At 49.3% G+C, this 12,026-nt stretch overlaps 1 protein-coding gene across 7 annotated transcripts in view; it reads left to right on the top strand.

Annotated features, from left to right (window-relative positions):
- Window positions 1-6,081, top strand: part of ZC3H7B (zinc finger CCCH-type containing 7B) — a 50,755-nt gene extending 44,674 nt beyond the window's left edge. For all 7 annotated transcript variants that reach the window (XM_031049964.2, XM_031049965.2, XM_013129369.3 and 4 more), the window contains exons 21-23: window positions 220-353; window positions 1,102-1,265; window positions 2,036-6,081. In XM_031049964.2, the coding sequence (XP_030905824.1) occupies window positions 220-353; window positions 1,102-1,265; window positions 2,036-2,228 (491 nt within the window). In that variant the 3' untranslated portion in view covers window positions 2,229-6,081. The remainder of the gene's footprint in view (window positions 1-219; window positions 354-1,101; window positions 1,266-2,035) is intronic.
- Window positions 6,082-12,026: the final 5,945 nt, after the last annotated feature.

Here is a 12,026-nt window from a genome sequence, read left to right as displayed (position 1 = left end):
ACAGAAGACATCTACCCTATGTGATCGTGGCGTGAACTTGGTTCCTCTCCCCAGGGGTCTGATCTGAGGAGGTGACATGGGGCCTCCCAAGCCTTCAGTGTGGCGGCTGGTGCTGCTGCAGAGGACAGGGGAGGGGAGGGAAGGGCTGCCCCAGCGTTTGTCCTGTACTTTGTGTGTGGTGCGGGAGGCTGAGTGACCTCATGGGTCACCTTTGTGCAGTACTGGATATGCAGCAGACCTATGACATGTGGCTGAAGAAACACAATCCTGGGAAGCCTGGAGAGGGGACACCACTCACCTCGCGAGAAGGGGAGAAACAGATCCAGATGCCCACCGACTATGCTGACATCATGGTAATCAGCTCATCTCTTGTCTTTTATCCCTCCTCCTCGGTGCTGACAGCCTGCCCCTCTCCTGTACTCCAGGTGTGAGCCAGCAGGGACTGCACTGCTGTTGTGGAAAGAGCTTGTGCTAATGCAGGTTAGATGGGCAGCTTGGAGCAGCACAGCAAAGGCAGCATAGATGAGGTGGAAAGAGATTGACCTGGCATCAGTAAGGCTCTGCAATGGCTTTTCTGTTAATTCTCTAGTCAGTAGAAGTCTACCTTTGGTTCCCTTTCTTGTGGGCTCAGCCTCTCCACAAGGTTCCTACTGGCTCCTGGGAAAGCTGGCAAAGTCATTGCTGGCCTGTTGGAAAAGGTGGAGAAGCCTGGAGAAGAACTGGGTTGGGAGCATAGAGGCCTGGGAAAACTGGAGGCAGATATGTCTCCCTAGGCCAGGAGTTGTGAATGGTGTATGAAATCCTGCATTGTCTGTGCTCCTGGGTGCTATCAGCAGGGGCATGGGGATCATGTCATTGAACTGTTCTCTAAGCCTGTTTGAGATGTAGGGTAGGTGTTTACAGAGCATCTCCTCTGCTCCCCCTTAGCAGCAGCATGATGTCCTAAAGATGACATGGCAGGGGAGTGTGGGAGGTCTTAGACTGAGTGGAGCTTCCAGGATGCTCTGGAAAGAGGGGGAGAGGCAGTGCCAGCATGGGGAAGGCCAATGGGTGTGACTGTTCATGCACTGACTGGCCCTTTGCCCTGTCTGCACCGGTTAGATGGGCTACCACTGCTGGCTCTGCGGGAAGAATAGCAACAGCAAGAAGCAATGGCAGCAGCACATCCAGTCAGAGAAGCACAAGGAGAAGGTCTTCACCTCGGACAGTGACTCCAGCTGCTGGAACTACCGCTTCCCCATGGGTGAATTCCGGCTCTGCGAAAGGTAACGTTGTCTCATCTCCCCTCTGTGCTGCTGTGCGGGGATGGGGCAACAGGCCCAGGGACCTCATCCTTCCTCCTCCTTCACTCCCTTCTCCTCCTCCTCTCACAGAGTCCCCAGGGAATTCTGCTTGGAGGAGGAGTGAGACTGGCAGGTTTGGGTGACAGTGAGGCTGCAGTTGGATCCCAGGGATGCTCAGCCACACTACTGAGTGGTAAAAATACATTCCCAAGCACATGTCTTTAGAAAAGGAGAGGGGGTTTCATGTCTGCACCTGTGCCCACTGTAGCCAGGATGCTCTTGGCTCTGGCTGCTGAACAGTCTGCTTGGCTCAATGCCTGGGGGAATCCCAGGTGCTTTATTAAGTGGTTTGAATGCTTTGCATCCTCCAAATCAGTGACTTGAGGTGTCTTCAGAAGGCTTGTGATGGTTAGAAGTGCCGTTTTGGTTCAAGGGAAGGCTCTGTCTCTCATGACTACCACGTGACGTTATGTGGTGGTTTCTCCTCATTCCTGCTGGTCCAGTTCCAGCTCACACTGTTTGTTCTGTTGACTAAATCCCCTTGTAGACATTGTTCTGTTTGCTGCTCCGTTTCTCTGCACAGCCTCCATGTTGCCTTCCCTGGCTGTGCATGGGTTTCTAGGAGGATCACCTCACCCTTAGAAAGCGGAGTTGGCAGCATGTTTCAGTGGGCTCCAAGCGAGTATCCCACATGGGGAGCAAAAAACCCTGTCCCAGGGGTGCCCTCTTGATCGTGCTCCTTGTGCCGGCAGGTTCCAGAAGAGCAAGACCTGCCCTGAAGGAGAGGAATGCCGCTTTGCCCATGGCCAGGATGAGCTGACAGAGTGGCTGGACCGGAGGGAGGTGCTCAAGCAGAAACTGGCCAAAGCCCGCAAGGACATGCTGCTGTGCCCCAGGGATGACGACTTTGGGAAATACAACTTCCTATTGCGGGATGGGGTATAGTAGGGGATGAGGGGGGAGCCTGTCAGCTGGAGAAACACAGGGCGGGTTTTCCATGGGTGGCAGTAGCAGGGAGAGCGAGGCCTGTGTCTCCCAAAGATAACTTTTTCTTTTCTTTTGTTTTAAGATTATGAGATGATGATTTATTAGTGGTGAATGAAATCATGAATTTGATTCTCCTTGGCCAGCGAACACCATGCTCACTGAGTTTGTGATGCATTTCCTCTTTCTTCTTTCCCTCCACATTCTCCTTTCTCTTCATCTTCTTGTTTTCACTGTCCTTCATTCAAAGGAATGAATCCAGTCTGGAGTGGGCTGTGGAGAGCTTCTCCTTGTATCATTCTTCTGCCCCTCAGTTCAGAATGTGGCTGCGGAGGTCTGGAGGACAAAGCTGAGAGGAAGGGCCAGACATCTGGTGAAAAGGTGACCCTGAAGTTCATGTGCTCCTTTTCTCAGTGCTGCAGAGCAAGCCCCACTTGACACTGCTGTGGCTGGCTTGCTCTCCTGGGAGTTCTGTACCAGAAAAAATAGGAATAGAGATGCAAAGAGGGAAAACCACTAGATCTGGCTTAAAACATGTAGGCTTTAGCTTCTGCTGTCTGTATTGCCCTGAGGCATCAACTGGTGCTGAAGTAACAGCCATGTCATATAAAGACTATAGCTAAGAGCAGCAAAGTAATAAAACCACTTGCAGCAGCAGGAACTGGATTGTAGGTGACTTAAGACTGTTTCAGCTGACTGTACTCAGAAAGCAAATTGGTGACTCCTCATTACATGTCTTTCTCAGTGCGCAGCAGGTTTTGGTGTGTTTTTTTGGCTGGTGGGACTGGTGGCAGTAAGACTGAAGACATCCAGAAGGTGTAGTGGAGGCTGTGGCACACCCTGTGTCACTGCAATCTGTGCAGCAGTATTAGTCAGGAAGAAGGCTGTAACCAAAAGGAGCCTGTGTTTCTGTGTTGCCTTGTCTCCTGAAGGGAGGTAGGGAGGTAATGGGGTTCCCTTCTTGCTCTTGGTTACTTAGAGCTGCATTTTAACCTGCACTGCCAGAAGAACTGGGGACCTGTTCAAAAGGACAGCATTGAGCAGCACAGGCAGAGCTTTGCTGATGGGAATCCAGCTGGAAGGATGCTTACCAGCACCCCTCCTCCTCGGAGCTGAGGCAGGGAGCTTGCAGACCCAGTGCAGCCAGGGTGTGACCCAGGGCAGGGGCTGTGGTGGAGGGCAAGTGGCACAATGAGACCCAGCCATGCACCTGCTCCTGTCCCACCTGATGTGTGCCACCATGGAAAACAGTGATGCTGAGCTCTGGGACGGGAATTTTGGCTTTTATAGTGGCAGTAGTGAGGGGCAGCACTGCTCTGCATGCCAGCCTTGTCCTTTCTGGTGGTCTCACCCCATAGGCAGTAAAAAGTATGTCCTGTCCTGAGCTTCCCTCTCCTCTCTTCCACAGTCCAGCTGCGCTCTGTAGTTTTGCATGCATGGATGGCACCATCCACTCAAACACAAACACATCTCCTTCCCAGCATTTACAGGGGATGTATTTTTCATATAGGGTCTCCCAGGACAGCAGGCTCAGAGCCCTTGGGGCTGGCAGTGCTGTATCCATGGTAAATACAGTCTGGCCGTGAACTGCTTCGTGCTTTGGCATTGCTGGGTCCCCCATTTCCCTTGCTGCTCCCATATCCCTGGGGTTCCCAGCTTCAGGAGAGATGTGGAAATGCAGGAGGTGCTGTGGGGGCAGCTGCACCTTTTTAAACCAGACTCCAGATGGGTGCATCAGCTCCACTGGGTTAGTTATGGCCCAGGAGCAGAGTGCACTGCATGCTGATGATTCTATGATTTTGGGTCTTTTCAGTGATACTCCATGCTCTTAAGTAAGCTGAATGCGCCCTTGGACTTAGAACTGTTTAGATTAGAAAAGACCTTGAAGATCATCAAGTCCAATTGTTTACCCTAGGACTGCCAAGTCCACCACTAAACAGTGTCACTAAGCACCACATCTGCATGTCTTTAAAATACTTCCAGGGATGGCAACTCAACCACTGCCCTGCAGAGCTTATTTCCTCTCCTTTAAAATGTGAATGGTGGTCACTGGTTTGGTGTGAGCTTCATTTCCCAGCTATTTAGCACCTGTAGATCTGATTTGGAAGGGGCCTATCTGATGATAGTGCAGGCAGTTCACTAGGAGAGGTGGGGAGAGAAGTGGCTGTTTCCATCTCTGCCCATGTGTGGGGAGAAGGACAAGATGGGGAAGGATCTGCAGTGCTGTGGGGAGAGAGAGTGGCGCAGGATAAAACGTGGCAGTTTGGGTGGTCAGGTGGTGTATTTTCTCCTCTGCCCTTCACTGTAGCTGTCTGGGTCATACCTTCTCCTGGTGCTCCTTGTGCTTAAGTGGTCAGCTCCATAGACAGAGACTGGAGAGGAGGTTGGCATCAGCTTCCGGGTTGTCTTGTTCTGCTCTTGGGCAGAGATGCCAAGGAAGCTGATCTGGATCATGGAACACTGGGATGTGTTTTTATGTTAAACCAAACCTGCATCTCTTAGTGTGACTCTAGTGTTCGCTGCGCCCTGATTTCTCATACAGTAACTTTGTAGGGTGCAAGGTGGGTCACTGTCCCTTCTCCCTGTCGCTCCGGAGGTTTGAGTTGGGGCTGAGGCAGGGAGAGGTGTGTGATGTGAGGGAGGCCCACAGTCATGGGGGTTGCGTCCAGTATCTCTTTATGTTTTCCCTGGTATGATAACCTGGTCTGTGGTGTTGCAGTACTTTGTCACCAGACTTGTTTTAGTGTGTATATATGTGACCCCTCCCATGAAGCATATATACACAGGTATTAAATATATCGCTATATATAATATTATATGTGTGTGGTATCGAAGGAATCTTTTAAATGAGGGTAAAGGAAAAGGACTCGGGCCAGGAAACGCAGCATCTCCATTTTAAATATGAAGACTTTTATTTCAGTTAGGGAAAGGGAAATAACAAAGAGGGGAGGGTTTATATAGATAGGTATAAACATTGAGATGGGACAGGTTTCCCTGTTCACATTCTGAAACCCCCTAGGATGTCCTCGCAGTCCTATGTCGATGGCAGAGGATTATACTGCTAACTAGCAAGTAAAGTTTTAATGGTAAAGGCTTTGCTTATATTATTTAAAGGGCAGGAAGCTTCACACTTGACTTCCCAGGCTGGCTTTACCAAGCCCAGACGGTTTTCTTCAGCACATTATGTACTCTTAGCAGAGCTGCAGACAAACCACATGGTGTAGGGCTGCTGACCCTGTGACAACTCTCTCTTTTTTTTATTCACATGAGAGAAGAATAATATTTTGCAGCGCAGAACCAAAGTCGAGGGTTATTAACAAAATAAGCGATGGTTTAATTTTATAACATTAGAAGAAAATCTCATATCCTGTAAAATAACCCCAGATGCACGCACTTGCCCAGAGCAGGGGCTTGTAAAATGCTGAAGGACTTAGTGAAAATCTTTTCCCAAATCCTTTGGTAGGGGCAGGGATTTCAGTGACACTGGTGTTGAAGTTGACCTGACCTTTACAGGGGGAAGTAGAAAACCAAAAAATACCCTACTTAGCGTGTATGAAACTGTATGTCAAAAATGGAAGGGTTTTAGCAAGTGAAAAAAAAAAGATAGCAAGGGGATGCTGCAGTTCTGAGCTGGGTAGTAATGACTTTGAGTCCTTTAATATGTCTTTGTATTAAAATAATTTAAGAATACCACGCTTTACTATTAAAAAAGAATTTAGTATCTTTCATAAGGTCTAGTATCAAGATAATAATGTAGATGTTTTAACAACATTTTTGGTTTTGTTCTTAAATAAATAAATAAATAAATAAAACCCAACAACCAAACTTGCTTCTTTTAGCCTTCGTAATAGAAAATAAAAGTGTGCACTTTAAACCCTCTCCTGATCCAGTGTGTGTTTTACATTTTTCAAATGCCCTGCAAAGGCTTTTTGTCCTGGTTTCAGGTTTCCCTGCTGTAAGGAGGGAAGCAAAGGGAGCACTTCAAGCACTGGATCACTTTTGCTTTCTCCCATCTTTTAAGTATAAGCTACTGCTGTTCTTGCTGAGTGGAAAATTGCCTCTGTGTGTATTAAAGAGATTCTGCAGTTCTCCATCAGGTGCACAGTTCTTGTGAGCTTTAGGGGTATTTAAGACTTTTTCTGTTTTTCATTCCCGCAAGGATCAAGAATCTCCACACTCTGCATTAACACAGTTTCAGGTGTTTGGGTGACCCGTGTTTTGAAACCTCCAGTAATCATGTCTTGTCATCACCTTCACTTAGAGGTTGTTCCACTGTTTAGGCTGCTCTGTTTGACTGGGTCAGCCGGTTCTTTTGCGCACCAGCGTGCTCCCTGCTTTGCCGTACCCACCGAGACACAGGCAGTGTGTGTGCAGATCCCCCTGCAGAGGATGCTGTGTAGTGATGGTCACATCCGGGGGAACAGGTCAAGGTGGAAACAGTTATTAATAAAACTACTTTCTTAATTTTTCAAATCCATCTCGATACCGATTGATCTGGATTCCCAATGAAGCCAAAACTGGAGATACGGCAAAGACAAGGGGGTCCCATGGAGACACCCTGCTACCACTGCATAAACTGATGGTGTGGCCAGAAGGTGCTCTGCAGCCAGACCTGAGGAGATTTATGATGCATCTCCCCCATGTGCCTAGCTACAGACAGGCAGACTGGTGTCCTTCTGGTCGAAGGAGGAGAGGCCTGGATACAAGCTTGTAGTGCAGAGGGAATGAGGCTCCAGTGTACTTCTAAGGTGCATCTACACAATGTGAGAGGCATTAGTTCTACGCTCCAAAGATGATTGAGGTCATGCTGGCAAGAGCAAGGATAGTTTTCCAGTACAATAGAGAGCAAACTGTGAGGCAGACAAAGCATGAAGAGAAAAAACTACAGTGTTTGCCTTGCAGGTTTGATGTAAGCCCCTCTTCACTGGTGGTTCTTCATTGAAGAAAATAAACTTGTATTTTGAAGAGGCAGGGAAAGAAGTGGTGATTTCAGTACTCAGATCCTCACAGGAACTTCAGCAGATACAAAGTCAAGGGGATGAGCTCCAGCTCGACCTGGAAGGATCCAGGTCCGGTGAGGGACTGGGAGGAGCAGGGTAAAGACTCATGAGAGATAGGAGAATGGCTTTATCCTAAAGACCTTTAATGGCATCACGTAGCAGCCTGGCAGAGGGTTTGCCTTGCCATGCATGCAAGCTGCAGATAAGATTCCCAAGCAATTCTGTGACAGTCTGTCTGCCCACACTACAGGGAAACGTTTCTGGGCAGTGACAGCAGGTGGTACAAATGCTGTCATCACTTTTAATTGTGTTGCTGCAGCTGTTGCAACCAACAACAGCATCATGTTGTGTTGTGTCTTGTGTATGGAGAGCAGCAGAGCTCCTGTCCTGCAGGAGCTGTAACCTGGGGAGCAGCACTGGCCACTGGCTGGGGTGGAGGGCACAGAGGAGGTAACACTGTGGAGCACTTCGGGCTCCCTGGAAAGCCATGGGCACTGCTCAGAGCTCTGCACCATGTGTCATTCAGCCTCAACCCTTTCTGCTCAGGATGGGAGGGGACAGGATGGGGCCCATCCATTCCCAATAACCTCCCTCCCTTCCCAGCTTGATTGTCTGCTCCTGCTTCTCTGTGGATCCCCCTCCAGTCAGGAGGAGGTTCTGGTGTTTCCTGAAAGCAGATCCAGATGCAGCAAGGAGTAGAGTAGAGATCAGGAGAGAAGACAGCTCTGTCTGACTCCTTCCCCAGTGTAACAGTCCTGGCACTGGCAGCTCCCAACACTGCCCCTTTCAGGGGTTCTCCTTTCTGCAGTTTAGCTTATGGATGGCAGCACCCCAAGAAATGCTTACTTTCTCCTGAGAGCCTCAGAAGGCACAGAAACTGCACAGAGTCCCAGGAAATAGATTTATTCATTACCAGCTGGATTAATCCTTCCAAAAATGACACCCAGGGCTAGAATGGAAATCTCTCAACCCAGATGCCAGAGTAGATTTGGCTTGCTTGGAACTGGAAAAATAACGCTGGAGGTGCTCTTTGGTGTATTTCCCTTGTTCTCTGTGGATTTCCTCTGCCTTAGCTGTGGGCTTTGGGTAGTGTTGGGACCTCCAGCAGGCATCTGGGAAGGGTGAAGTGCTGCATAGCTTCCCTAATTGAATACCAACACATGCTCCCCCGTCTGTACCTCAGCAAAGCTCAGAGGCAGTGGGGGAGAGTCCTGCTTCCACGGGAGTGAGATGGCCTCAGCTTTCCGCAGCCAAATGGCTCGAGTATAACTGCAGCACAACCGGACGTTGCTGTGGTGGGGGTTCAGTAGAAGCAGTGTTTCAAAAGAAGCTCTTGGCAGGCTGGATCTTCTCTTGTTCAAGACCATTCATATCTTGGCTTTGGGGGATCAGCAGCAGCCAAACTGCCCATGCTTCTTGGAGGACAGGTTGTTTTCTTCCATCCTACATGTATTCCCCAGGCTCAGCTGACCCCTGTATCAATCCATCAAGCTCTGACCTCTTGGACTATGATGCTGCAGGATCCCTGCTCCTGCCGGGAGGCACGTCATTCCCTGGGGAGGTGAGTGAGCCTGGGAAGGGAGAGCCAAGGGACAGCCAAGGTCCTTACAGCCAACTTCGTTTTGAGAAGGAAGCAGCCAAAGGAGCATGTATCTTCCTTACTGTCCCATCCCACTGTCTCCGACAGGCCCTGGCAGAGGCACAGCAATCACTGTCCTTGGATTTCCCCATCCTGCTTTAAACACCCTGGTTTATTGCTGCTCTTGACACCTCCTGGGCCCTGCTTCCTGCCAAGGCTTGTTCAGAGATCTCCCACAGCCAGCTCTGCCCAGGCTTCCAGTGTTTCCAGAGCAGGGAAATGCACACAGGCAGCTCTAGGTGTCCTTCCTGCCTAGGGCAGCACAACTCCTGGTGATCCCAAGAGCCTTTCTCACTTTTCTCCCTGCCCAGCACCTAGTTTTCCAGAAAAAGGCACTTCACAAGGGAAGGCCACCTGCAGAGCAGCAGAGCTGCCACGTGAGCACTCTTGAGAAGGGAGAGATGTCTTGGGGAGGGTTGGAGGGGGGGAAGCAAAGCTCATTAGCTTTTTGGCACTTCTTTGGGGGAATTAGTTTTTCGAAATCCCTTCCCCTCAGGTGCAGGTGCCTCCATCCACCCAACCGCACTGCACACTTGGCAATCCAAATACTGCTGCTCCACGTTGGGAGAAGGGCACGCACGGACACATACAAAGGTGTATGCATGTGGTACCCTGCCTTGGGAAGGGGCAGCTGCTTCAGAGGTGGGGCCTGCTGCTGCCATTCTGGGTATCCTTGCTGCTGTGTACATGTCTGTTGCCACCAGCAGCAGCATCTCAACCCTGGAGAAGACAAGGTGGTGGGATGCAGGGCATGCGTCCTTTGAGACAGGCTGTGGTGAAACTCAGCCTGCTGGGCCCTGCACAGGTGAAAAATATCCCTATCAAACCAAATGCACTACACAAACAAAAGAGTTAAACCTGGAAGCTGTCAGTGGAGTGTGCATTTGTCCTCAGACGTAGTACAAGAACAAAAACCAGTGACGGTTGTCTGCAAAGAGGCAGAAAAGGAGGGATAATAATATTGTGTAAGCTTTGTGTCCTTAGAAAATCAGATAAAAAATGGGTTTTTTTTTCTTTCCATTAGATAATCAAGCCAAGCTTTCATTGCATTGGAGGAAGCTAACAGCAATTAGTAACAGTAACCAGTAATGACTTTCTCTGGTCAAGTGTCACTGCTGCTGGTGGGTTCCCCACAAGCTGTGCTTGCAGAAACAGCCAAGTTCCCTTCTGTAATGGTGGTCTCAGAAGCCAGTGTGCAGCCAAGTGCCACCACCAAGTGCAAGATCCACAGCAACAACCTGCAGGAGGCACCCAGGTGTGCCAGTCTCTTGTTTTGAGACTGAGGGTCCAGCAGGACCCTGCCAAGACACCAGCAGGAGGGGAGGTAGTGCAAACTTTGTATGTGGCTCTGTGGCGGAGTTGAGGGAGCACTCCTGAGGCTGAGGGAAAGATGGCAACTTGGAATGATGCACAGGAACCCAATCCAAAATGCTAAGTCACTGGGTGATCTGTAAGGTCCCTTCTAACATGTTCCATGATTCTATGAATTTCTACTCAGTGAACTTAATCTTCTGAAGCTGTGTCAGTCAATTGCTGCAGCAGCTGCTGTAAAGACCTTGGGTTCCTCCAGACATATAGCCAGATGTTTTTCCAGCTTTCAGGACAAGTTTGGGCCTGGAGCAAAACCAGGAGGTCCAGCTGCACCTGGCATTGGGCAGCTACCACATTCCCAATCACTTTACCTAGGCATATATGATGGTAGCTGTCACAAATGCTAGTGATACCAGCCAGTATGGACCAGAAGATTCCAGGAAAGGACATGGACCTCCTGGCTGCAGGCAGTTCTTCCAGGAGGGAGACATGCAACGATTTCTCTTGCTGTCAGCAGCCAGGATGCACTGACTGTCTGCAGGGGCTGTCTGCTGGCTCCAGCTTTGGGTGGCTGGAGAACCCCTATAGTTAGTAGGGGACTATCCTCCCAGAATGGCCTCACCATTGATGGTTATCACTGGCTGTTTTCTTATGCTCTCCCTGGGGAACAGGGAGGAGCAAACAACAAGGAAAATCCCAAGAGTTTGTAGTATAGTTCTACCATAGTTAAAAATAGTGCCAAAGCATCTACAGTGAGATTTCTGAGCCTGATTAGATTGGGATCTAGATCATGAAACTACCCCAGCTAATCTGAAATTCCCAACACCCAACCTGGCTAGGTAATTCTTTCTTTTTGTTTTCTATTGGGTTGAATCAAATGCATTTCCCGAGTGAGCAAAACCCTATCACTTTTTAAAACCTCAAATGCTGTGCCAGTGAAATGCTTCACTTCAGACACAAGAAAATTCCTAATGGCTTTGCTAAGGCCACTTTCATGCTTAGAGCCATGCAAGGTTTTGCTGGGCTGTCCCCAGTAGCTGGGGCTCACAGAGCTATATAGGAGTACCTGATTGCTATTGACTCACACTGATGCTGTAAGGCTGAGCCTGGGAAAATGAGCAGAAGCAGACTGAGAAATAAAGGCACTTTGTTCTAATTACCACACCCAGCAAAAGAGAACCCCCCCAGCATGTCTAAGATGCTTCTTCCCAAGCCAGACACTGATAAAGACCAGACCTTTATTCTCCTGTTTCCAATCCCTCTCTCCATACTAAAAGTGACACTAATGGGAGAGGAGGAGCTTTGCATGCTGAAGATCTTACTTAACCAGGTGTTAGAGTATCTGCAGGGTGCATGCACTATCTTGCCTTACATCACTGCTCTGCTCTGAGAGGAGGCTGTTGGCTTTCTGATGAAACTCTGTGCCACATACAGAAAAATTCTGCATTTTGCAGATGACACACACTTGATGAGAAAAATGCCTTATGCTGTTATCAGTGTTGGCTTAGGAGGGGCACACACTAACTGTTGCATGATGTACAAATACTGTCACTGTCTGCATCACAGATGAAGTTAGCAGGCAGATGCAGACAGCGTATGCATCTCCACAGGGGCAGCCTGCACAGCTCAGAGCTCCTCAGAGCTTTCCAAGAGCCATGCTGAGGATCCTTTTGCTGTTGTATTTGCAGCTGACGTGTGCACTCCTGACAGTGTTTGCTTGCTTCCTTCCCCCACCCCATCGTGTGCATTTGTTATAACACCTTAGGAAGGAAAAGGGTGCTGCCTTTGCAAAGTTAGATAACTGGCCCA

This window comes from Melopsittacus undulatus, chromosome 5 (genome assembly GCF_012275295.1).
Source record: "Melopsittacus undulatus isolate bMelUnd1 chromosome 5, bMelUnd1.mat.Z, whole genome shotgun sequence".
Classification (NCBI taxonomy): domain Eukaryota; kingdom Metazoa; phylum Chordata; class Aves; order Psittaciformes; family Psittaculidae; genus Melopsittacus; species Melopsittacus undulatus.
Note: the sequence above shows the minus strand (reverse complement) of the source record. Positions and strands in the feature narration are given on the sequence as shown.